We start from the raw sequence: 27,693 nt of genomic DNA, 5'->3' as shown, positions 1-27,693 counted from the left end.
AACGACACAGCTGTGCAACAAGGAAGCTCTTGTGGTCTCTGCCATCCGCTCCAGGCAGCTCCAGACAGCAGAGTCTCTATTTTTAGACAGAAATGCTGACCAGATTGCCAGATCTAGCTATGACTAAGCTGAAGAAGACTTTATCTTCTGCTTGCACAGCTTAGTGTGTCCTGTGAAGTCAACATGATAAAATACCCCGCTTTGTTCAGTCAGCACAGTCATTAGCATGAGCACTGAGCCATCCCCTTTGTTGGCCAGTCTCAAAGCAAGTGGAGAAAAATGACAGATGAAATTTGTCACTGTGAATAAATCAAAGTAAATAAGATTTTCATGTTTTTGAATATCACAGTAGTCAGGGAGAGATTTGTTTTCCTATAAAGTATTTGCTGTTATAATTACCTGCTGAAGATACTGTCTGGAGTTAAACCCCAACTCTCCTAAGCACTAAGGAAAGATGAGGCTCTGTACCTGTGTTGCTTGAGTCCTCCTGCTCTACGATGGGATGCTCATTCACCCTGGAAACTCAATATTCCATCTCCACCCAGTGCAAGAGCATCACTGAGGACAAACATACCCAAGTTTAAGGCACTGAGCTCTTGTGGAGAATGGAATCGTGTCAGCAGATGATTTAACGAAGATAAAAGAGTGAGCCTGTTTCTGACCATCCATAGGACATTTATCTACTCTTCTGTTTTTTCTGTATGTGCCTCACCTTCAGCAAAATGAGCTGGGTGTTTTCAAATGCAGGCAGATGCTAAAGAGACCCAAGTTTAGTATTTTCTCTGTCTACAAAAGGGGACCAATAGTAGAGTTGTCCGAGTGCTGATGAAGACAAGTTTTCGACTAAGAGCAAGGGCTGGATGAAAAACTGTTGTAAGTCTTCATGCAATGTACTGTCTGGGTGATTAAGCGGTAAAAGGATTTCGATCTGTAACTACGATGAGGTACATGCAAAAAATAATCTTAAAATAAACAATAAAAAACCATATAGAGTAATCTCAGATGATTGTTACCAACGGGAAAGGAAAACTCAGGGTCAAATAAAATAATTCTATGCAAACACTACCTCAAGTGTTCAGTAACAGTTAAATTATCAAATTGAAAAACATTTTTATGCCATCAGATGTACCTTTAGTGTGTCTGCAACATCTGATACAAGGCATGGCTCTGCTCCTCCTTTCATATCTCAAAAATATACTGAAAAAGATACAGAGCTAATTGAAAAGGATGACCAAAGGATAGAGAGAAATACCTAAGTATGCCAGGACTCAACAGGTGGGAGAAGAGAGATTTAGTTTTTCAATATTTTCTGATATAAGGATATAATTTGAAACAAATGAAAAATGAAAACACATAAATAATGGATGTGGCTCTTCTAGGTGGGCATACAGATCAAGTCACACAACCCTGGAAGCAAGTCAAGTCTCAAGGATTTACTAAAAACGCATACTTTCCTGTATTCTCTTCTACAAATACTACAATTTAAGAAGCTGGAAAATTCTTAAGTGGGAAATGTGGCAGCATGGTGGGGAAGGCTACAATAATAAATCCATTTTGAAGGTGGAACACTTCTAGTTTTGTGTTCATTCCCTTCCTTCAGAATCTCTCAGTCTATCATCAATCAGTAGGACAAACCAGCAAGGTGTTCGATGTAACTTGCTGTGTTGTGCAGTGAAATGTACCCCAGAAAAATCCTTGCCTTGCCCCCCTCTTTCACTGACTTCAGTTGCTGTGGTTGTTGTTTTCATGTTGCCCTGCCCTTGGTTTGTTCTCATCTGAGCCTCCTTGTTCCGTACTCAGCTGCTGACAGATGAAAGCAGGTAAAATCTTCAGTTCCTGCACGGTCTGCTGTCATCATGTGCTTCTGCGCAAGCAACAGAGCTCTTGGGAGAAGAGCTGGCTGGGTGGGAACCCACCGTCGTTCTCGGGAGCAAATGGCCCAAGGTTTCACCTGGCACCCCCTGTTTTATGGGTAACAGAGGCACAACGACCACCTGTGCTGGTTTGTGAAATCTGACCTTGCCCCCAATACTTGCCTCATTTGCTGCGTTTTGAAGGGAAAGCAGTAGAGGTTTAAAAAAAAAGAACTTGAAAAATGATTGTGTTTTTGCAAATGTAGGAATTCTTACCCATGTGATTAAGGTATCCATATGCTGTGGCCATCCTCTCAAAGCATCTTTTTACAGAGTAGGATGTCAAAAACAATGTATCACAGAAAGAATCATTATACAAGTAAATCTGAATCATATGTACCCTCCCCACTCATTGAATTGCACTTTTCAAAAAGATTATAAATTCAATAGTGTCTACTCTGCATCTGTTGCACTGATGTAATATCTCCGCTTACTATTTCCAGCAGTGAAAGAAATTGTGAGTTATGATCTTTCTTCCCTCATTTCTGGTTCTACTTATCCAAAGAAAGGTGACATATTTTGCTGCTTTGGTACATCCACCAGGCAGCAAAAAGCTCCTCAAAGATGCAAACACTTTCTCAGGCAAAAGAGGATTAATGGCACTAGGAAGTTCTGCTCCTGGAGACACAACTGAACTCTTTATTCACCTAGTTTTGGAAGCACAAATATCTCCAGAGCATGGACTCGTTTGGGGTGAAAACTCCATCAGCTCATGCTTTACTGTGAACAGCTACCAGCTGCAAATCAAATGAACTGACAAAACTGAACTGTCTCAAGTGCCAGTTCCACTCTTCTGTGATGTTTTTTTTTTTTTAAAGTACCATTAATAACACCAAGATGAGTTTCTTAACCTTTTAAAAACAACAGCAACAAAACAAAACAAAACAACCAACCAAAGCCCCCACAGAACCTCAAAACAAACAAAACACACCAACCCAACACACTAACATACACCAGTGTATCCTGGTCACTCCCAGCCCCTCAGTGTTATTCTACGCTACAGAAGATACCAGAAGACTGGCACTGGGATACACAAATCCTTGTCATGTGCCTCTTCTTTCACCTTTATTTTTTTAAACTTTATGTTATTTGGAACATACACTAACATAGGCTGACCATTTTGGATGCATATAACAAAAAACTGTTCCTTATAGATAAAAGTTAAAAGATAAAAGCCAGGAGTAGTCCTGGCTGCAAGGAAAACATTTATCATGGATTTATAATGCTAGCAAAACAGAAAATGGCCAGAAGATCAATAACACTCATCAGAGCTTTATCTACAGCTCAGCTCTGCAGTGACACTAAACACAAACTTTTCGTGATCCTGAATGAGAATGGTCAGAAAATCTAGTGCTGAACTTACTGACCTGAGAACAAAACACGCAGAGAGACCAAAACGCTCCATTGTAAAGTACAGGAGTATCTTCTGCAGAATAATCCAAGGTTTTCTTGCTGGAGGTTTGCCTTGTGTTTTGCTTGCATCTACTGATCTCCAGTTATGTTACCTTTTTTAAGTCTGTCCTCTCTTTAGTCTGCAATTCCAATATACTTTGCTTTACTAGTCTGAAGCTCTTGGGCCTGCTAGCATCAGAGAACAGAATTAAGGAAATATGTCTGAATGATGGAAATTTGAACTTGATACGTATGTCAGATACACGGATGAGATAACCTTCCTTAAAACACATGGCAGCTGGGACCAGTAAGTACAAAAACGAGATTAACAATCTGAAGAACTAAAGCACTGCTAAAAATCTTAAGAAGCCTACGCAAGGCTAACATCTGAACAATTTCCACCATCAGTAAAAGCTAATAAAACAAAGAAGATCCCAAGTCAAAAACAATGCTAGTAAGAGTCAGTTTTGGTTCCACAAATGTCATCACCCATTTCTAAATCCTGAAGCCTAGGAAAGAACTCGGCAATACAAAATTCCAATTAAACAGCTACTTCAAGCTCTTAACCCAATCTTCTTCCTTCTTTATGATTTAAGATGACATTTAGGAAAAAGAGGGATTTTAGACACTACTGTCTCAATAACAGTCAGCTTGATACTATATTGCATAACAAAGTGTCTGGCTGTCCCAAGCAGCAGAAAGCCCTGATAAGAGTGTTATTACTGAAGCACAGAGCAACTGCACCCAAACTGGATCCCTCTGTTGCCAAATTTTGACTGAGTATTATGAGTGTTAATGCAATCCATCACCACTGTCTGTACTGTAGTCATGGTACAGCCGGCTAAATCACCTCTGAACTGCAATTACTGCACTATAATTTTCTTCTTCTTTTGGGTTTTGTTTCTTTTCAGGAAAGAAGGCTACGGTGAACCCAAGAAGGTTATCGAGATTATGAAGCCAGGTTCTTCACAGTATTCATGGTGGAAGGATGAGAGACAACTGGCAGAAGCTGCAATGAGACGGGTTTGAACAAGAGGATATTTGTAAAAAGCTTTTCATCACAGGTACAGTTAAGCAGGGTGACATCCCTCCTTGGAGGTTCTCAAGACCCAACTGAATACAGCCCTCAGCAACCTGCTCCAACATCAAAGGAACTCTGCCTTGAGAAGGAGGTTGGACCACGTTACCTTTGCAGATCGCTTCAAACCCGTATTATCCTATTATCCTATCACGTATACTGTTTCTCCACATTATTTAATCAAAATTAGATCTGAGCACAAGATTAGGCAAAAGATTTATAGATTAATCTTAAGAATAAATTCCTATAAGCACACAGTACCATCAAAAACTTCTGGTAATGCAGTGTAATAAACAGACCCCTTGTTAAAAACCCTTAGCAAACAATCAGAAATTCTTTGCCTTATTTAGATAGCAAGGCATTTGGAAATAAACACACTTATTTATTTTTTCAGAGCTCAGGAAAAGTATAATACTTTGAAAGTGCATTCACAAAAGGTATCAACGAACGCTTAGGATTTGAGATGAAGCTTCCCAGACTGCAGAGAAAAATAACTCAAAGACTAGAACTGTCTGCAAGTACAAAAAAGTCCAACTTGTCCTTATGAATAAACAACACTGAGGAGAGACAGGAAAAAAAAATAAGAGCAGCTGAAGAAGGGAAATATTTGTCTTATCTATCTAATAGGAGGAAAAAAGAAACTACACTAAATGCAAAATATTTTACTTATTGCGAACAAAAGCTGTGCTAACAACATTGCACAATACCAAATGTTAAGATTTTGAAGTTTGCAGAAATTACTCTTTGTGGTGTTTTTTTAATATATCTTTATAATTATATTTTTACATTAGTTTTACATTATGACAAGAGTAAATTACTTACAGAAATTAAGACAAATGGTATATAACCAGCCAGCTTACTAATGTTTCATTTATATGTCACAGAGTGTAACCATTTAATATTTTTCTCTGATTTGAAAAGCATTATTAGATTCAGTGCTTTCCTAGTCATATAACAGAATTATACAGTCCACATTAAATGATTAGAAATATATGGGAATTCACTATAAATGTGCTGTTTGTATTTTCAACAAAACATAGTTAATAACTAACTTTGTTACTTCACTAGAACGACAATTTCTCCCTTTTGTGTAAGATCTCCAGAAAAAACATAGGCAGACAAATGAAGAACTCCAGCATTTTTAGATCCAATGCTGAATAGCCTGGAGGGCAGTAGTAAAAGTCCTGAGTGCAGGATGAGTCCCTCGATAGGACATCAAGAGGGACCCGGCCTCTGCATTGAACCCGGCTTCTTTGAGTTGTTTTGCTATCTCCTCCACGTCCCAGCCTCCTTCTCCCGGGTCAGCCAGCAAGTGCTCAATAAGGCGAGGGTAGAAGGCAGTAGATACACACTTCACCACTAACTTGGCATCGAGGAGCAAGGAAAGTATTTCAGCATCACAACTGGAATCATCGACCTATGAAGAAAGAAAAATCCAAAGTAATTCAAAATTAATTACCAGATACACCCACGTACTAAAACATGTCATGACTGTTCTAGCTGCACAGTGTGACCCTGAAAGACAGATAAGAATTCTATATGGATTAACAGGGATATACACTTTGCATATGACAGAATATTTAAAAGTATGCCTTTAACAGTCTCTATCACATTAATATAAATACTTGACCTGCACGAAGTTAAGGAATAAAGACGCTTAACAACCTGCCTAGGATTACACGAACAACTTTACAGACTTTTCACAGGTTCTCAACCCCAGTACAGCTGAAACTATTCACCAAATAGCTCTTTTTATTGCCTTCTATTTAGAATTAATAACACATGATCATCACTTTCAATTTACTATTTTCACTTCCTTTGGAACATCAGAAGCTTTCTAGAAAAACAAAATGGTTTTACCACCTTAATAAGGAAGAGAACTTGCTGTTTCCTTCTTATGCTACTTTTCCCATTGCTTCATTTAGATATTTGTATTTTTTTACCACTGAAAGCTTGAAAATAAACTTGATTCCCCTTAAGTCTTCAACATTTTCAGACTTAGTTACATAAACTTCTTATGGTTTACAAATCTAATGCAATAGTGCATAGCAATTCCAGGTCCAGTTAATTACTGACATGTTTTCTTGTTGAAGACAGGTTGATGATTAAACAAAATTCCTGGTGTTGGCATCTTGTAGTATACCATGCAACATAATAAGCCATTACCCAAAGCGCTCTCATATTTTCTGAAACAGGAGGCTGGAGGGATATTCTGCCCCACTGCTGATCTCCCTGTGCTCTGTTCTTCACCTGTGTGTAGGATGCAACTTCACACAGGGCTTCAGTGTTTGATTTTAATGAACATAAAACACAAACAGTAATTACAGTCACGAGAATAGCAGCAGATGGGAGGGCTGATTTAAACTAGTTTTTAAGGCTATTATTCAGTTAATGAAAAGTCCTATAGATGAGTGGAATTACATAAGTCAAAACCCTACACACTTGAGAGAGAGAAGTCTGAAAGTAAAAGACCCTTTCTAGCACAAAACCACCAAACATCTCAGCTATACTATGGGGATGAAGATGCCCGCATGTAACACAGAAGCAGAGCAACCTGTCTGTACTCATGCATAAACAAGATAATTGTGTCTTTACACATAACAATAATAAAAGGGGACATAAGAGGCTCTTAGTTGCTGTCTGAGAGCTCATCCTTAAGCTCAAATAGTCCAGTAGGTCTAAACTGATTAACATTTCCCATTTTCTGACTTCAAGTCTGTCTGAAGACCTGGTCAGAAAGAGGAAACTGTTGCAATGCAATTGTCTCCAGGCAACTGGATGGAGACACAAGATGGCAACCAGACCCCATCAATGCTTTTCATATAGCTGAGACCACTGTCTCTTCTGCAAGTTTTTGGTCACCCTAAGCAAAGTCTGACAGGTGTGTGTGGGAAGAACACAGAGAAGCCAAGGTTTAATGAGGAATCTGTATAAAAATGGGCAGCTGAGAAAGTTAGATTAACCATTCACCAGATTAACCATTTACCAGTTTTGCAGCTCCAGAATATGCCAATGTTTTGCGTATCCGTTGCACATGAAGAGACAGTCACAGTCATTAGTTTAAACTCCTTACCAACACCTTTATAGATTGTCAATAAATTAATGTATATTTAATAACCTTAATTAAGAGAGCTTATACACTGAGTAACGATGCTTAGATAAAACTGTAAGTTGTTTTTAAATTAAATCAATTTAAATATAAGACATCTAAAATTAATTTTAAATTAGAATGAGCATTAAAGCAAAAAAAAAAAAAAAAGCCTGAAATAATACAAATACACACAGCATATATTTAAAAGTAAAAATACACCACAGAGTACAATATGGTGTCTGTGCAAGAAATGACAAAGCAAAACTAGGACTCCTCAATCTAGAAAAGAGGCAGCTTGGAGGGTATAGAGTAGATAACAACATCATTAGAGTATACAGGAATTGATTAAACACATTGTCTCATTTAAAAATAAAAAAGAATCTTGAGCATCAAATGAACCTAGTAGGATCAGATTCAGAGTAAGTGAAAGGAAATAGTTGGGTTGGTTTGTTTACACTGTTGAACTCTTTGGCAAATGATACTGCAGAACATAAAAGCTTGTCCAAGTTTAAGGAAAAATAGGACAAAACTGAAGAATAAACCCACTGGCAGTTACTTAGTACACAAATACAGCTGGAAACACCTGGAAGTTAGGAGAGTAGTGTATCAGAAAAAGAACATATACATTTGCCCTATTCTTACTCTTTGCTAGACTTTTAATTCTCCCCTCTGTTGGAGCCAGGATACTGTTCCAATGGACCTCAAAATGCTACCTTTTCAAAAAATATTAATTCAAAACAACCTTAAGGGTTATTGTTGTCAATGATTCAAATCATATTTGAAATGTTTTAATTAGCACAGATTGGCTGCAAGCATATGTTTTTAGCATGCATACCAAATATTAAGCTATACTAGACAGACTCTCTAAATTGTACTATATCTTCTTTCTTAAAAAAAAAAAAAAGAGTAAAACCCAATTAAGGCAACTACTGAAAAGCAACCTTACCATCAGTGTTAAAAAGCTGCTGCTTCTGTGCCAACAGCAGAGGTGGGATCTTATTAACAAGTCACTTCTGATCTGCCTGCACACACAGAGCCCTGACTATCCCAAGATCCAAAATAAGTCTTAAAACCCTGGTTCCAGCAAAGTTTACAGCTGATCCCAGAAACACTGTTCCAGTGATATTGGATGCAGCTGACTGCAGTTTAAGCAACTCTCAGAGGTGCAGGTATCTTTTGCACAACAGAATACACAACCACTTTCCATACTGTGCGAACATGTGAATACACTATAAACCACACTCATGATAAACTGAGAGTATATACGATGGAGAAAAATCATTATGCCCATCTAGACTCTCATGCTGAGGGTGCTAAATTTTTAATTAGTGTAAAATCTGTTACTTCTGGAAGCTTAAATGGGCAAATCCTTTTCATATTTATCTCTCCTTCAGTAGGATTTGACAGTGCAGATTTAGCATGGTGCTCACACACAATGCAGATGTGTACACTTAAAAGAACTAATGAGGATAGTTATGCTAAGAAGAGGAAATCCTGACTTTTTTTCCTTGACTTACATACCTACTTAGGTATTGGCTGAAATCTACATTCAAGATGTAGGTATTCAAGTGGTGTCTCTGATGACTAGCTCTCTCCTTTAGACTGTGATAATCAATACCTTTCCCTGCTAAGGACATGCATATTCATCTGCAAAGCGAGAGAGAACAGAAACAGAATCACAACAGGTGCACTCATCATTTCCACAGAAGCAGTGCTACAGCACTCTGCTTCAAACAGGGCTTGTGCATTTTATCAAATGTCTCTTTAAGGCAGGATTTATAAATGCATCTGCATCTAAAGAAGGAAAACCACAACTCAGCAAGGTTTCCATCAACAGAACTAAGGACCCACTTGTGCTCTGTCTCCACGAGTCTTAAACTCTTTTGGCACATCTTCAGCAGGATGGGGAGGAACCTTATCCCAGATCACCAAGTGCTGCTCTCAGAGAGGCTGTGGGATTCCAGCTGTTCCTCTCAGAGCCTGGCAAATGATCCGAACACAAAGCAGTTGCACAACCCGTATTCCCCCCTCCGCTGACTGCTGTATTCCTGAATCAGAATGGCAGTTTGTGTCTTAATGCTGAACTCAGTGCTGTCAGTGCATAATCAGCAAGGGTTAAGCATGCTTGCCTGGGGCTTTGCCAACAGCACATTAATGTTACGAATGGTAAATAGGCTCAGGCTGGAGGTGCTCAGCTCTCCCGCAGCAGCAGGTCCCCTGGGGAAGCAGAGACAGGGAGCCTGCAAGTTTTAAGAAAGCCCGTGTGTGAAAAAGGTGGGTGAATACCAGCTCTGCCACAGGTGGCACCTCTGCTGATGTACTCAGAAGAGGAACCTGAGACATCTAGAAGGCTTTACTAATAAATCACTGAGGTCTCCACAAATTCTTGCAACCACAAATGCAAGAATGTTGTGGATCCGCTCTCCAAGACCAAGGACACAACTTATATCTGCATCCAGTGTTTTCTGTGGTTGCTAAGAGAGTATACATGGACAATGGAGCTATATTTGCTATGATGTCCTGTATCTATAGTGGGGGGAAACAAAATTCTCTCCTGTAACGAGAATTTCAGATAAGCAAGAGAAGGTGGTATCATTTGCCTCACTAAGGGGCAAGTCAGGGTCTGCACAATTCCTTGTCAAAGTTGTTTGTGCGAGGTGTTCAGAGGTTCTGCTATTAGCAATAGGCAGTATTTCATCCCTAAGTTATGCATTATAAAACATATGCATTATGAAATATGGACAATAACAGAAAGATAAGAGCTGCTGCTCCTGTAGCAGCAGCAAAGAACTGAGCCTGCTATTTCCCAGAGTATTAGGTCTCCACTACTACTGGAGATAAAAATGCTTTTCATTTTATTCCTGAAGGGAGTCTATAGGTATAGGACAAACAAAGGGAGAAGAAAACAAAGAGAAATTAAAATCCCTAGAAAACTAAGCTGGGGAGAGAGATTTTACCATAATCACTTTTAGTTTAAAAACATATAATTTAACAAGGTATCTTTTAAAAGGTAAGTCACAACAAGTGAATAGCCATAAATGGCATAAGAGATTGTAGAAAACTGGAAATTCCATTATTTCACACATTCTTTATGATTTTCCATATGACATTTTTCATAAATCGTGTCATAAAGCTAATCTCAGTACTTCACTATTGAAAGCACAGTATGCAAACTGAGCTAAGGTATTATTTCAGATTAACTAAAAGCACTTCCTAGTTCTAGTTTCTATTAAAGCCTTGGTTGAAGAAGTACATGCACTGTTTATATTAATTCCCATTTATTAGTTGTTTTAACAGTATAACTACCAACAGGTAACAGAATTTGGCTCTGTCAAAAGTATAAAAATCAGTCTTAATCTTTGAAAGACAACCAAGGAACAGACAACACTGAAACCCTTTTCAAAAACAATCTGACTCTTAAGGGCAAAGTCTGGGCCCTATTGGCAGTAATATGCTTATTTAAGTGAACTGATTTTTAAAATTATTCACACACCACAGAATGGAGAGGAAGAACAGTTATTTCTGTTATCCAGAAAAGACAAGTGGCAGTTTCTAAAAAGATACACAATAAAAAGAGAGGTCTGCAATTTCAAAAAAAGCTTACACAAAATCTTGGTTGTTTTATTACAGGCAAAAGCTATACAATTCCTAGTATCAGCATTTCAGCATCATCCTTAACTGTAAACATCCATAAAGCTGTCAGCAACACAGAACAAATGGCTAACTAATACATCGTATCAGCAAGCAAGTGCTGTATTTTTCTCACAGCCACAGTTGTGAGCTGTGTTAGCACTATGTCAGGGAATCAATAGCTATGACTTCCCTTTGCCAGATGTTATTTGTCCTTTTCCTGTTTGATGTAAGCAGAAATGGGCTTCCTATGAAAATTCATTAAGAATACAACAAAAACATCAACAGTCTGAACATTGTTTTTAAAAAGCAAATAATACACAGATAAAATTATACTGAATAAATATTGACATAGCTAAGCAATAAATGCACTTTGAAGTACCACACAAACTAATGTAATTATAACAGATGCGTACGAAGCAAGGAGTAATAGCTACTTTTCTAAACAATATAACAGCTTTTAAACTTAGCATGTCACTCTTTTGTACTTGTTACTTTTCTAATACTGGCAGTCGCATGTCACATTCGAGGTACTGGATAAACTCTATGCCTAATGTACAGAAGTCAACAGTTAAATTTTCATTGACTTAAGATGAAATGTTAGACGAAAGCTGAATGCTTTGAAAATTCTAGGCTATGCAGCACTCTTACAGAACTACATGCTCAAATGATTACTGAATTTAGAAGGAAAAATTAGGAACAGCATATCAAGCTGCCTCCTGCATAAGAAGGCCAAAAAGAGTATTATTTTAGGCATGCGCAGGTGTACAAAGTGCTTTATATTAGTAAGAAGATAATACGGTTCCTGGCCCTAAAACTTCAAGATAATGTTATCAACCTAAGAGTGTAGAAAATGGAAAGCTGTAGCACACCAGAAAGAAAAGGGCAGTTAAGAGAGCAATACAATTAGCAGCTATTCAGAAAGTGCTACTGCACAGCATTGTGCTTTAAAAAGAGTTAAATAAAATGTACTCGGACATGAATTCCTGCTGGCAAGCTTCAGAGCTAGTCACACAGCAGCTTTCATCTGTTAACAAAAAAGTCAATTTTAAAAGGTTAAGAAAAACATATAGATGAGAAAGTGCATGCATATATCAGATCCCCTACTGCTTTCCTATGAGATCATCTTGTTGAAAAACAGTTACAAAAAAACTCTCGCTTTGCAGGCACCAAATCTGAAATTGCAAGGGGCAAAAGAAAACTATGAATATACTAAAGATAATCTACTATTGTTTTGGTGGTTAATAGTCAAAAAATGGCATTTCGTGGAAAATTTACAAAATCTGTGGTTTATTTGTAGAAGGAAAAGGGAATAGGAACACCTTCATAAAAATCTGTGGTTCTTCACTTAAAATGCCAAACTCAACCAGGAAATGCTCGAAATTCATAGTGGATGCTAACTATGACATTGGAATTTTGATATAAGCAGGTATGTATGATAGACCAATTTTGATACAAGCGTGTATGTACTAGATATCATATACCCTGCTGCCTTCCACGCAACCATTTTAAATGTTGATAGAGAACAGGTTAAAAAAGCCGGTGCTTCAACCATTTTGGTAACCAAGCCCTTCTGAAGGAAAATCAGCAACATCTCAGGTGGAGCCTCTGCTTCTGGATCTATTGTTCCTCTGACTGGTCGCCACCACTGTGTTCTGGAGTCCTCCTGACAGGGAATCAGACAAATCCGTTCTCGAGCCACCCAATGGATGCAAAAAGAGAAAGCTTCTGGAATACAACGTGCGGTGTAAGAAGGAAGACACAGCACATGAGGAAGAATAAACGATGATGAGAAATGTAGGGGATGAGCGGGATGTACAACATCCTTCCTAGGGGACAGAGAATGGTGTGAAAGTACGGGCTAGGATTGCACCGTTTGCCGCAACCCAGGAATCTGAAAAATTTGTTGCAATTAATATAACTAAAGCAGAGGGCCTACCCTAGGAAGCTCCTGCAGAAATGGGGCAACGTTTGCCTACTTCATGTGTCACAGAAAAAAAGTTATACTTTCAATCTGAATTCCCACAGATCACATTTTTAACGCTTTTGTGTTTTGGCGATGCTTATTTTAAAAAGATACACAGTTCAATTCCTGTTTCCATACAGATAATTTCATTTTGAAGTAGCACCCAGGAAATTTAGCATCAATTATTATTTTATATCGTAATACACAACCAAGAGCTCCTTAAGATATTGTTCAGAACTTGGAAATATTACATACATGGTTTTCCTACGTAAATATTACGTAGGAATTACGTAAAAATTCTGGAAATGTTCAATGCAATTCATTCAGCTAGATGAGAAAGCCATTCCCTTTCATATAAACGTCTGAGACAATACCTCCCTTCTCTTTTGTGGTAGAGTGCTAGATCGTAGACCACAGCTCACAAAAATCCAAGAAACTCAGGTTGTATGTGTTCAATGAAGAGCTTTAAGAAGTTTTAAAGCCAGCTCAGTTTTTAGAAAAATGGATAAAAGATAATATAATGCTTTTGTCTAGGAGACTAGCTTTATCTTTTTAGGTGTTCCTTCTTAACTGAAAAGCAAATACTCGGCAAAAAAAAGAGTAATGGAACTTTATGTAACAATTGAAAAATATAAAGTAATCTCACGTCTAAAGAGACAGTATTTCTTTTTTCTCCAGAAACTTTGCTGCAGTATCGAATAAAACCTGTTTAGAATTCCATGAAAGTTCCCAAACACACCACCTTGCATTTTAACCATTCTACAACAAAACCAGTGATGTAACAGCTCTCCACATGCCAAGTTTGTTAGAACCAAGCTAACTCATTTGTTGTACTATTATCACCAAAAAACAACCCCAAAGTGCTAGAATATGAACACAGTGATAACAATCTACTCTATATAACAAAACAGTTCCTGTTCCACCACACTGACTTAAAATAGCATATTAGATAATTCAATGGAAGTGCTGTGAGGTTTAATCACCGTAAGTAGATATAAAAGATCTTACTAGCCCTCTGTTACTGCTCACTGTGGACACAATAGCTGTGGAAAATCTTAATAATGATAAGTCTCAATAGTCTCTGCTTACTATATGAAGATAAAAGAGCTAATGTATTACCTCAAATTCTGAAAGGTGGTTAATTCAACAGCTCATACCTTAGCAACAGCTGTAATCTGCTCCAGTGCCACAGCATGAAGATCTTGATCTTTGCTTTCTACCAGCAGTTTCAGGGATGGCAGCAGGAGGGACTGGTTAAGCAGCAGCAAACATAATTCTTTTATACACTGAAAATAAAAGTAAACTAATTCAATGCGATCTCTGGAGATATTAACATCATCATTACCACTAAAATTTATGAAAATTCTATGTGAAATGCAAAATGAAAAATCAAACTTTGAAAGCAATGAACTCCCTGTTGGAAATAAGTCTGGAAACTTGAAAGGACAAATTTTTAAAAAAATGTGGAATACAGGGTTGTAAGTGCAATATTTGTTACATTAGGACAAGGCAGGTACTGAATCACCGTTACGACCTGGAGTGTTACTGAAAGAACAACAGAGCAATCGCAGCTCTCTGTGGGACTAATATATCTGTGCCTACTGAAATATGGCAAAGCACAGGAAGAAACTTAAAAGACACCTGTGACATTTCTGTAACTCAATTACGCAATTATACTAAGCTGAACAAAATAAAGAGCAAATAACAGTACATATCAGAGCTCAGCATTATAAAGCTCTGTCACAAAATCTTTTCAAATTTTATACACAACTAAAGCTTAGCAAATTAATTTTCCATACAGCACAAATTTAGCATCATAAATCATCTGCAAGAAGAAACTAGGCAGTGAAATACCTTTAAAACAAACAACAAACCTACTGTGCATTTCCAAAACTTTACCTTGGCCTTTTGTTAAAAATAAATAGAAATCTCCTACATGTAACCTGTAGCTTTGTTTTTCCCCCGACAATGTAGTGATTTATTCTTTGATACATCAAAAAGTATTTCAACTAACAAATTACATTATCAATCAAATTATAACTTCTCCCTTTTTTGTCATTGTCAGGAATTGTGCTCATTTGCCACAGCACCAGAGATGTCCCACATTCCAGGACAACTTATCCCAAGTGCTCTGAGCATGTATGACAGTCACCTTGAAAATAGTATCCAACCCTTTGAGGGTCTCTCTGTTTCACTCCAACATTTAAAGAGCAATTGTGGAAGGATCTCATCAGCCATTTATTAGGTTGGGAGAATACAAGTCCTATGCATTTTTTACATCTTTTACACTTTAATGACAAGTATAGCAATTTGATGACCATAATGCAACTGTACTTTTAGCAGCAGCACAGTTTTAGCAGCTGTGAGCCTAAAAGCCTGAAATTATTTGAAGACAAAGAGATGTTAAATGCTTCAACTGTAACACACTGCAGGGACACCTGGCCTTGCCCAGCACAGAGAACAGTCTGGCTACACGTTGTTCAATCTTTTCTAAATGTATGCCTTCAAGAAACACTACCTGGAAGGACAAATTCTGTCAAGAAACACTACCTGGAAGGACAAACTCTGTCAACACTGAGCGCTGAGTCACTGAGGCAAGGCTTGTTTTCTTAACTAGACTTGTTCCTCTCCACTTGCATTCTGTTCTGCTACTGATGATGTGTTGAGTGAAGGATATGATATAGGACAGAGGTGCCAAACTCATTTTCACCAGGGGCTACATCAGCCTTGTGGGCTGAATGTAATTTTAAGACTGTATAACTGTAACTACTAATACACTTACACAGTCCTAAAATTACATTCGGCTGTTTGAAGGCAACATCAAGGCTGATGTGGTCCCCCGTGAAAATGAATCTGACACCCCTGATATAGGATCAAGGAATAGAAAATTCAATAAATATGTTAGGCTTTGTCTGATCAGTCATATGCTTATTAAACCTCTGATAATTTCATACTCCGTTGTATTTCTTTTGAGCAATAGTGTGCCTGCCATACCAGCAAACTTACCAAATGCAAAGTTAGAGGTTCACACTACCTGTCTCCTTTTCTTGAAAAGGTGTATCCATGGCAATAAATGTAGCTTATGTTCAAAAAAAAAAAAAAAATTCTGAGAGCCATAAAATACACAACCTGAACAAAACAGCAGTTTTACCATTCTTGCTTTTTCTGTCTGAAAGCCTCTCAAAACTAAACGGAGCAGCTGTGCCATGAGAAATAATCCATAACTATAAAAAGGCTTTCTAAAAGAATCTCAGAACATAGTTTGGGGTTTTTGAGAGAAAGAAAAGGAAACTAAGCAAATTGTAAAGTGTAACTAGGTACTGTACATCTTTAAAGCAATAGGGCAGGGAGAGAAAAGATGCAGATGTTGAATCCAAGTTTGCTGACTCAATGAGCCGCTTTAAAATAAATACAAATTTTATCTCTCAGCAAACAAATGCAGTAATACAGATATTAACACTGCTATTTTCAAAGCAATAACATTTAACTCAGATGATATGCCAGCATTTTGTTTTCTTCTTAGATGCATCTCAATTACACTCTAGCACTGGTTACACATTCTAATGAGACGTGTTCTAACACAATCTGCTTTGTTCATCACAGAGGCATAAAGGCCTTTACGTAAGAAAACAGGCTTTGTTATCCAATTAACTTCTGCTTATCTTACACCAGCGGATTTTGAAGTTAAATTTCGTTAGATTTCAGGTAGGTACCAATCAGACGACTTGATTAACTTTGTGCTCGATTATACCATGACTAGCAGACATATCCACTCTTACCTACAAAATACATTCCAACAATTAATTTTACTTACTGTCAAAATATCAGATCTTCGGCTAAAAAATGAAATAGTATAAATTAAACTCAACTGGTTCTTGCTACACCTTTGCAAATCAAATCAGTTTTATTAGCTTCTGTTCCATCTAAAAATATCTGAATAAAATCAATCACCTGTCAATCTCTGATAAGCAAATATACTGCACTCCTTCAGCCTTCTACTTCAAGGTATTTTCACTGTGTACTAACTTTTGCAGGTTGCCTCTTTTGCCTCTCATTTTTCAGTGTCCTCTTAAAATGCAGCTATCCTAACATGGTATTTTATTTTAATGCCAGTCTTACCAGTGGTTTATGGAGAAAGGTACTTCTTATCTACTGTTCTTCACTTGATACCTCTTATAAGACTGCACTGCCTCTGTTTTCCTCGTACACTGATGATACTGACTTTTGCTTATCAGTATGTCATTAATCATGTTGTTGCAACAAAAAGCCAAAGTGTTAAATATCTTTTTGGCTTCTGTTCTTATTAAAACATCTCAGGCAAATGAGACAGTTGACAATAGTAATGGGTGAGACTTCAGTATCGTAAATTCAGTCTAAAAAAAAATATATGTTTCTGGGGCTGAAAAATTTACCCCAAAATGCATAAAGAAATGATAATTCAAGTTAAAAGACACCATGCTTGATAATGAGACACGTTACAGAAGACTGGAAAAGAGAAATGCAGTCTGTCTTTAAGAGGCAGAAGAAAGCAGGCACTCAAGGATAAAAGTATTATGGACCTACCAACACTCCCAGTCCATGAAAACCATCAAAACATACAATGAAAAAAACAAAAACATTGTACAGAAACACATTCCTGCACCAAGTTCTGTAGTTTAGGAAAAGGCCATCACTATGACATATTTTAAGTTTAGCAACACTTGAAAAATGTGACATGAAACACCGTCCTCTGCACCAGGGAAATAAGGTATAGAATAGTGCGGTCCAACTTGCAAACCCCTGGAGTGGCCTCCATCGCTTTTTCCACAGGAGAGCTTGCCAAGCACAGACTGTCAAAATACCAAAAAACACCTCCTCGTACACCTGCCACAAATAACTGCACTGCTGCCCTGGAGAGCAGCTGGAAATCCAGCCCTGGGCTGCAAGGCACCGCTCCCAGCGCTGCTCTCAGCAGCACAAGTGCCTTTCAGTCTGCAAGAAGCACCTGGAAGCATTTCAGTGTCTGTCTGCAGCGCGAGGCTGCGCTTAGAGGGGAACGATGGTACCTTGAGAGGGACAAGGGAAGTCCTAAATCAAAATCTGGAACACCATGATTTAGCCAAAAGCCTTGTAAGGTAACTCTAGTCACTGATCTATGCAGCCATAAATGGTTCACTGTAAGACCAGTGAGGCATATAAAATGGATTTCATAGGAGTCTGTTTTGGGTCCAGTGCTATTCAGTATTTTCAAGGACAGTTTTAAGGGCTGCATAATGAGTTCAAACAGTATTGTGTCTGGAGAGGCTGCAAGCAGACCGAAGGGCAGCATTTATATTCAAAATTATCTGAACAAAGTGAAGAGAGACAACTGTGAACAAAGAAAAACATACAATGTGTGCTCATATGTAAAAACCAGGAATGAGCTAAAAATGGTAAAACGAGTGCCAGCAGTGCAGCTGTCAGTTCAAACACGTGTGCCTTCCAAGCAAATAAGACAATGCTTATTTCAACTAACACAAATATTAAAGCTATGCAACTCCACAAAAGACAGTAAAAAAAGTACTTGGTTATAAAAAAAGTAGAAAGGCCAACAGGAGGTAAAATAAAGAGAGAAATCTTTCTCATTAAATCTAAAGAAATATTTTTTCTAACTTGTAGACCATCATGACTTGAAGCTAAACTGTTTTTTCCATCACAATCTTTGGACTTCAGAATGGTAAATGTTATTCATGGCGATAAACTGATCTCTCAGATTTTAGAATTCTGTCATTCTAGGTCTGTCTTCTTAATCAGTGTATTTATTGAAATGTGAAGTAATCTAAACAGGTTAATTATCAGTAATCAGGTTTTCATCTTATTCAGCCACACGATCTCAACTCTCTTACTTGTGCACCAAGTACCGCAGCCGTGCATACAAATAAGTTACTTTAAATTTATCCATGTCATTTCCCTCTCTTCTCAAATAGAGATTTAAAGCAATACAGCCTGCCTTTGTAGGTAACTGTACATTTACACATTTTAGTGCAACACATATTGCTGCCCAGCATTCTCATAATAAAAAAGTTATTTTACATTGGTGAAGCTATTTTATGCTTGAGGATCAGAGCACCTTCAGGTTGTATCTGTATATTCACACCTATACAGAGGGCTCTTCCAACCCCCTGTACCATTAAAAAAGGCGGACACCTCCAAGCAAAGCTGCTGACCGAGACCAAAATTGTGTCTAAATAAGGACTTGTAATGGAATATAAGAAAAAGTTTACTCAATAAAGAGAACTAAGCAAACCATGACCCATTTTTGAGCAGAACTCTTGGTGACCTGACTGCTGTAAGACAAAGACCCTTGGTGAGATTTGTCTCCCTGGTTCACTGAGGTGAGTTAGGAAATTCTAATTTGATTAAGTTTGTCTACTCCTGTGCATGAGGAAGGTTATGAGTCTACAAGCTATGAGGCACCACTCAATGCCTTGTAAAGAAAAGCTACATATACTTAGGCCAGTCCCAGGGATAGTGACACCTGCCTTCCATCAAAATTTTTGGTGGAATGAATTAAGAAACGTATTAATCATTTCAGCTTTCTGACACCTTCCAGAATCATGTTTTATACAGGTATCAAACTTGACTCAAATCTGTCTGACTATTTAAAAAAAAAAAAACAAACACACTCCACCTGTCTGTATTTTAAGCAGAACGTGTTGTTTCTATTCTGCTTATAGTCTTAACATCAGCTATTTTCTATAACAGACTGTGATTGTGTGAAGATGGTAATAAGGCATTAATCAGCCTACTAAAAATATGCACATGACTACTCTAAAGTTGTGTGAAGTTTATTAAGCATTTCTCAAATCTGTCTTCATTAGTATACAATATTTACGTTCAAAACACTTCAGTAATTTTATGCTTAAGAGATGCTTGTATTGAAGTGTGCATACATAGTTAAGACAGAACACCATAACTATTACAAAGCAATTACTTGTATATTAGTTTTTTCATCACCAACACATTTTTCTCACTAAATCTTTATGCATTTATTAGTGAGAAAATGACTGATTATATAATTAACAACTTTTCCACAATAACGCCTATGGCAATGCACTATTTAAGAATTTTTATAAATACTTCAAAGAATAATTTATACTAGAACAGACACCTAAAGATCAGTTGATCCAACCAGCCCCCACTCAAAGCAAATCCAACACGATAAAATTGCCCATGACACGATCCAGTCAAGTTCTGAATACCTCCAAGAACGGAGACTCCGTGTCTCTTCTAAGAATCCACCTATTCTAATATTTCACCACTTTAATGGTGAAAAATGTTCTCTCTGCACGTAATGAGAGTCATCTCTATTGTCTCTTGTCCTACCACTAAGCATCTCTGCGAAGAGGCTGGCTCCATCTCCCCTACGTGTTTCCTCATCCGTATATTTAAAGACAGCAGTATGATCTCCCTCAGCCACCTCTTCTTCAGACAGAGTGAATCCAATTCTCTCAGTCTCTCTGCATGTATTGTGCTCCACTCCCCTAATCACCTTGTTAGCTCTCCATTGGTATGGCAACATCTTTCTTGTAGTTAGGACCCCAAAACATGACTCATCTCCATGGTACCCTAAGTTAAAACTTACCTCAGCAGGGAGCATGTGCTTTGTTTCATACAGAGAACGGCAGATTTTCAAAATTTCATTTCCTGTGTTCTCCTTTTCCTCAGGTGGGCTTCTCTGTAGCATAACAGCTCCCAGTTTCACCCAGCGATTATCATCCGTGTGCGATCTGCCCAGAAATAAACAGAGATGTGTTTAGAATATAAATAGATATCCCTCACCCCCATTTTCTGTAGGTGTTTTTTGTTCATTTGATTATTTTGTGATGTAAGGTACAATCTCATGAAAGAGAGAGAAAAAAGTTTCGAGGCAAGCTACTATCCTGATGCCATCATTCTTTCAACGCAACAAAGAAGCTTAAAGTATTTTGAATTACGACACACTGCTATAATCCTTGAGGAATCATGCACCGGATAAAGATTGATCAAATTGGAATAGCATAGGAAGAGCTTTTCCTGGCTTTATACCAGCTAATTTCCCAAAGAGAATGGTATCGAGGGAGGGGAAACAGAAATCCAGCATTCCTAATTTTGTTTGCTTTGATCACATTCTAACAGCATCTGCCTCTCACGTATCTGTGTCTTGCTTCTGAACAAAGAAAATATTTCCAAGATTTACATTTTAATTTTCAGGTTCAATAAGTACAAACAAAAATAAACTTTTTTTATAGCCCAACCAAGCAGCGCAAAGAGTGAAAGTACATGCATCTGTACTTGTTCATTAGCAGATACAGATGCAGATACATTTGTTTCACATATTTAAAATGGTCTTTTCGTTCTACATAGAACTTCATGCCATGTCGCTATTACACAGTCAGACTTACATTGATGGCAGACACTAGATCCAAGTAATATTTATCACACATGACGGCAAGGCAATGTTTGCTATAAAGCAAGGGCGCCCAACTAATTTTCGCTGAGGGCCATATCAGCCTCGCGGTTGCCTTCAAAGGGCCGAAGGTTATTTTAGGATTGTGTAAATGTAGCAGTAGTTACATACATACAGTCCAAAAATTACCTTCGGCCCTTTGAAGGCAACCACGAGGCCAATGTGGCCCCCAGTGAAAATGAGGTTTGGTGCCTCAACTATCAAGTTTTGTTGCTGGGACATTTCTTGCAGGTGCAGGTGCTACTTGTTAGATCATGGAGATACCTGGCTACTTTTGTCAGGTGTCCTTGCTAGGACCAGATGTATCGACAGAAACAGGGAGCAGACTGGAGCTTTTAAATGACAGCATGAAGCGTAACACTGGAACACATCCACACTGTCATTTTCCTAATGTGAATTAAGTTAATATATTTCAGTTACCATCTACAATGGGCTAAAATCATGCACAATCACAGTTTAGATCATTATTATATTAAGCCACAGTAACACAACCACAATGTTCATCTGTGCATGAACTTAGGAAGGCAGAAAACGTGTTTAAAAATCATCCCAACATCTCTTTTGTTATTAATCAGCCTCCCAAAGACACAGGAAACTTTTCATTTTAGCTTGAAGGAAAAAAGAAAAAAAAAAAATCAAAGCAAGACCAAATCTGGCAGGTTGGTTTTACAATTTAGTGTAAATTAAGATATACAGCACATGTGGGAAGGAGTAGTGAAGTGCTGCTTTTCAAAGGTATTATTTAGCAGCAATTGTTGAAAGTAACACATGAATATCACTGTAAATGGAGTCTGTTAGAGTCTGTTGGATTGACATGTATCAAGGAATAGGTCTGACAACTTTGGAGAGGACAACTACCAATATATACTATTTCATATATTAAAGCTTTCTCCTGCTCATCTTTCAAAAGTACATGTTGTAATAAAAGAAAAGCAGCTCCACATGAAGCTGACACTATATGCCAACCTGAAAACCAGACATAGAGATGACTAGGAACATGTAACTTGAAATGCAAACTAAATAGAAGTCATTATCTTTATTCCTTCTGACAACTTAATTGAACTTTTCCATCAGTCACAGTCACTGAGCTCAGAGCTGCCACAAGCCTGGCTGGAAACGGCCCAGCTCCTCCTCTCCTCTCCTTCCAAACCTGAGGGGTTGAACCCATAGACATCAGCATATTCAACAAGCAGAACGTGATGCACTTAATCTATGAACCCCCAGTAAGGTTAGGAGAAGAAAAAAAACCCTACAGCTCCATCTTTGCCACTGGTTGAATTGACAGCTCCTGCTATGTGATCCATCTCTTGCTCAGAGGCACAGAGAGTCATAATGAATTTCCATTTTTACAGCTGCTACCTCCAGAGTACATTAAGAAAACCTACAAGAATTCCTCATTAGAAAAAGAACAGAGAAATCACACTACAAAACACAGAAGTTAGACATAACCAGAAAGATGCAAGACTGCAAGGCTTGCCATGTGCAGCTTTATTTAAGTATCAGAGATATAGTCTACATATATAAAGCTTTTCTCAACACAACTCCATAAAATTATTTCAAATATTTGTGTGATTGATTACCAAATATCTGTTACCTGCCATCTCTAAATAAAAAAAGATTCAGTTACCAAAACTCTGACACCTACAGGCAGAATTCAGTTTTCTTCTCTCTTACCTTAGCTCAACTATGATTAAAAAAACAACAACTTACTTTTTCAACATGAAAAAAGTAATTATTTCAAAAACTCAGCATGAACATTTTTTTTCCCCCCACTACTAAAAGACAGACAATTTGGATTAAGTTTGGATTAAGTTAAAATAGAAAGGTGAACTAAGCTACTGAGTCCCTAAAAGCTGGTCTTCCTGAGTTCCCAAACACCCTTCCTATATTTGAAATGAATTTTGTATGTAGGCTGCAAGTTCCAAAGAACTGCAGAGCTTTGGGTACTGTCAATCATTTAAAAACCAAAAATCTTTATGAAGTGCTTAGAATGACATCTAAATATGAGACATCTAGACAGAAAAGCATGTATGCATAACAAGCGTATGAAAATACGATTTTAAAAGGATATGGCTTTGAGTGCTGACTGAACCAACAAAGCAATCTCTTCTGTTTCCTCACAGTCAACGTGCCATATTATGATATGAAGAGAATCACATTTGAAGTGAGTAACGAACATTATTTTAGGTGGAATGTTTTAAAATATAAGAACTCAAACAAACACCAAAAAGCACAGACTTACTGTTAACAGAGACATAACAAAAATTCTTTAAAAAAAAAAAGCGCTACTAAAAAATCCCCAAACTTCAGTTGTTTTGCTTCTCTTCTGAGGATTTACAGAATGTAAATTGTATTTTCTAGCTTCATATTCAATTCTAAGTACTAGATATTTACTGTTAGGTTGTAAACCAAAATTCTAAATATTCAGATGACTCAGACTTAAATTCCCCAGATCCTGCACATATCATTACATTGACAGCAAACAATGAGTTAGTAAGAACAACCCTTTTCTGAAGCAGAGGAAAGAATAAGTTAAGATTTTTTTAAAAAAATCGTAATACATATGGCTAAACAACTGGCTCAGAGTTTTCCTCTCTGCTCAAGAGTTTCTTAATTCAACTTGCTTTAAAATGAAATTGTTGCAAACCTCACTAACCACACAGCTCCTGCTCCTTACTCCAACCCAGCCACCAGGGCAGCTGTTCCAGTAATTTCAGGAAGATGTATGTAACAACAACAACAAAAATATAAACAAAACAAACCCCAAACAAACACAACCAAACTCACCCCAAAATCCATCACACACACAAAAACAAAACAAAACAAAAACTCAACTCACCAAAAAAAAAAAAAAAAAACACACACCAAAAAACCACACCACCAGGCTGGTAAGCAGAATTGAATGCTGTTAACATGGCAGTATGCAACAGTGGCAGAAGAGGGAAGACCGAGCAAGAATAAAAGGAGACCCCAGAGCCAAGGACATTTGCAGCAGCCCTACCAAAGATGCAGAGACGGGCATATGACAGTGACCACCAATGACCATGGAGAGAGAGGAGAGAAGGTTCAGATAAAGGAGGCAGAAAGGACCAGAAAGGATTGTTGCTGGGCCTGCTCCTTACAGCACAGCCTCTGCTGCCTGGCTGGCATGGATAATGCCAGGATTTACAAGCTCAAATAATACAAAATAATAAAATTCAAAATGACAGCAATGTAAGCCGTTCCCAGCACACTTTTACGAGAGGCAGTTGAAAAAAAAAAATCTACCTGACAAGAGTTTATGAAATTAATCCTGTCACATATCAAGGAATCCAAAAGAGAGCTGTACCTGACGTTTTAAAACCAATCATACCTGAGGTAGCAGGATTGAGGGTGGAAGGAGGACTAAGCTTCACTTCAGAAGCACTATTAGTTGTTAAGACAGATGTCTCTAGTTCACTCAAATTCATTTTAATGGCAGCACACTGATTATAGAAGTCAAAATTTGAGAACATTTCTGTGCACCAAATATATTATTTCTGTAGAAAAGAGAGAGCCAACCAGCTGGAAAGGAATTTGGTGGAGAAGGACCTGAGGTCTTGATAGACACCACAGTGACCATGAGTGAACAATGTACCCCTGCAGCAAAGAAAGGCAACAGCATCCTGGCTTGAATCAGGACGAGTGTTCCCAGCAGGTTCTTCCCCTCTGCTCAGCACTGGTGAGACATGTGGAGTGCTCAGACTGTTTTTGGCCTTCCCAGTACAAAAGTGACATGGACATACTGAAGTGAGCCCAGGGAAGTGCCACAAAGATGATTAAGAGATAGGTGTATCTGTCCCAGGCTGAGGCTGAGGCAGAGGCTGAGGGAGATGATAGAACTGGGACAAGTTCAGTGTGGAAAAGAGAAGGACTGGGGGAATTTTATCAATTGTATAAATATCTGATGGGGAAAGTTAAGAAGAAGGAGTGTGACTCATCTTGGTGATGCTCAATGACAGCACAAAGCCAATGGGCACAAATAGAAACACATTTTACTAAAACGTAAGAGAAAACTCTTTGTTGTAGTTGTTGTGGAATTTCCAGTCTTGGAGCCCTTCAAAACCCAAGGCAATGGCCTTGAGCAGCCTGCTCCAGCCTACCCGGCTTTCAGCAGAGCCAGTGGAGTAGACATCTCCAGAGATCCTTTCTGACCTCAGCCATTGCTAAACACATTAAAATCACACAATGACATAAGGTGGTGAAATAATTTACCCTGTTCTCTTGGCGTTTTAGCCAAATTGATTTCTTTAAGTCAGAACTGTGACTATTAAATGCCTAGGAGCTATACTACCTACTTTAGGCCCTATATGAATTATGATACAGGTGATCCAAGCATTTTGTGCAAACTTTCAGACTTCACCGCTCTTGGAACTAAGAAGTATCCCACCTCTGAAATGTAATCCACTGTTACTTGTAACTACAAATCACATGTAATTCTTATTTTGTTTTTTGTTCTTCTCTGTAGGAAGTCAGTCTGAAGGAAGAGAACATCAAGTGGGAGATAAAATTAAATTATTTTAATTTCCTTTCTTGCAGAGCAGTAGAAAAGAGCTGTCTATATATGAGAAGGGTTTGGCTTTCACAAAATTCTTAGTGTTTCTGTTCAACCCAAGGAAAAATAATATTGCTAATTGCAGCAATATTTAACTCGACCCTTTGTTCCATAACTGTAACACTTTTTTTTTTTTTAAATCTAAGCGCCCACACACTGTGAGGATCCAATTTTCAATTATGATTAAAACAAAACTAAAGAGGAAAGTTGAATATGAATTTGTGACAGATTATATAGCAGTCCTTGTACTTCTTTAAGCACTGAAGACAATTTCTATCTCATAAAACTGTCATAAAGAATTCAGGTTAATGCTTATTCAGAAACTGCAAACAAGCTGCAGGCTTGAAGGTGAATAACCCTTACAGATTACCTTCTAATGAGCCAGTTCTCTCCAAGCCCACTAAAGAGTTACTTTTCATAAAAAGCCACTTTTCTGACAAATCAATGCACATCAACACTTTGGGGAGTGTAGTCAAGTTAAAACAGGTTGTAATCAATACCCCAAAGTAATTCAATGGAAGCATCATTTAATGTGTCTAACCTCGCTACCATCAGATAAAACATGGCACATTGTACTCACTAGCCCAAAATTAATATTAGTGCTGTGCTTGAAATATATCTGACTTTTGCCTCAAGCATAAGATTATGAATCCTTACATCTCAGAAGCGATCATCAGTTATAGAATAGAACAGCTAAATTTTTTACCTTTAAATATGTTCAGAAAGTCACACACAAAAACCAAAGAACTGCTAAAAAAAATGTAGTTAAGATATTCCAAACTAACACTTCCAGTAAATACAACTTTGATGGGTGCAATGCCTAAGTTTTAAATAATTATTCCCATTTTAAATTGGTGGTTTAGGATATGTCTGCCCTAGTATATATTCTTTACTTTTGGATACTTTATTCAGAGACAGAAATCATAGGTACTGGATCTAGAAAAGAGAAGCACCGTTGCTTGGTACCATTACCCTCATAGACCTCCTGCAGACTGTCTGCCACAGCCTCCTGAACATTGACTCTCAAAGGGTTTTCTGTACAGTATAACTTTGAATGGAAAAAATAGTCAGAACTCTGTATTCCTTTTTATAGATTTTGTACATATTGCCAAAAATAAGAGCAAAACACGTAACTTTAAATTTAAGTAGATATTAATAGAAAAACCTCCTCTGCAACGGTTCAGACAATAAAACGGTTTTCTGCCTACTCCATGATGCATACTACATATGCATAGGTAGTTTTTACAAGAAACTGGTTATTCAATTCTGCTTTAAATAAACCATTTATTTTCCAAAGGTCATACTCCTTTTAGCCGTGTTTGAATTGACTTAGAACTCTCATTACAGGATTGTTTGAAGAAATGTTTACCTGTTGCTCACATCCATCGGTGGCCAAGCTTGAAGGAGTAAAACCAAATGCTGAAACTCTGATGGACTGTGACTGGACTCAAGAAGTCTGAGGAAAAGAGCATCTCTTTTTTCTTCATTTTCAACATCTGTTATCTCTACCTGGGGAAGTGGGGAAAAAAAAAAAGTTGGTTTTGGTTTTGGTTTTGTTTTTTTTTAAGAAATCCATGGTTTAA

General features: G+C 37.7%; 1 protein-coding gene across 3 annotated transcripts in view; it reads right to left on the bottom strand.

The window, feature by feature from the left end:
- Nucleotides 1-4,744: 4,744 nt before the first annotated feature.
- The window catches only part of NBAS (NBAS subunit of NRZ tethering complex), a 184,897-nt gene continuing 161,948 nt past the window's right edge, over nt 4,745-27,693 (bottom strand). For 2 of the 3 annotated variants that reach the window (XM_005506848.3, XM_065055875.1), the window contains 4 exons: nt 27,480-27,619; nt 20,674-20,818; nt 14,228-14,356; nt 4,745-5,800 (listed from right to left, as the gene is read on the bottom strand). In XM_005506848.3, the coding sequence (XP_005506905.3) occupies nt 5,525-5,800; nt 14,228-14,356; nt 20,674-20,818; nt 27,480-27,619 (690 nt within the window). In that variant the 3' untranslated portion in view covers nt 4,745-5,524. Of the gene's footprint in view, nt 5,801-8,995; nt 9,122-14,227; nt 14,357-20,673; nt 20,819-27,479; nt 27,620-27,693 lie in introns of all 3 variants that reach the window. The other variant, XR_002418886.2, reaches the window with a different exon arrangement.

The sequence above is a fragment of the Columba livia genome, chromosome 3 (genome assembly GCF_036013475.1).
Source record: "Columba livia isolate bColLiv1 breed racing homer chromosome 3, bColLiv1.pat.W.v2, whole genome shotgun sequence".
Lineage (NCBI taxonomy): Eukaryota > Metazoa > Chordata > Aves > Columbiformes > Columbidae > Columba > Columba livia.
Note: the sequence above shows the minus strand (reverse complement) of the source record. Positions and strands in the feature narration are given on the sequence as shown.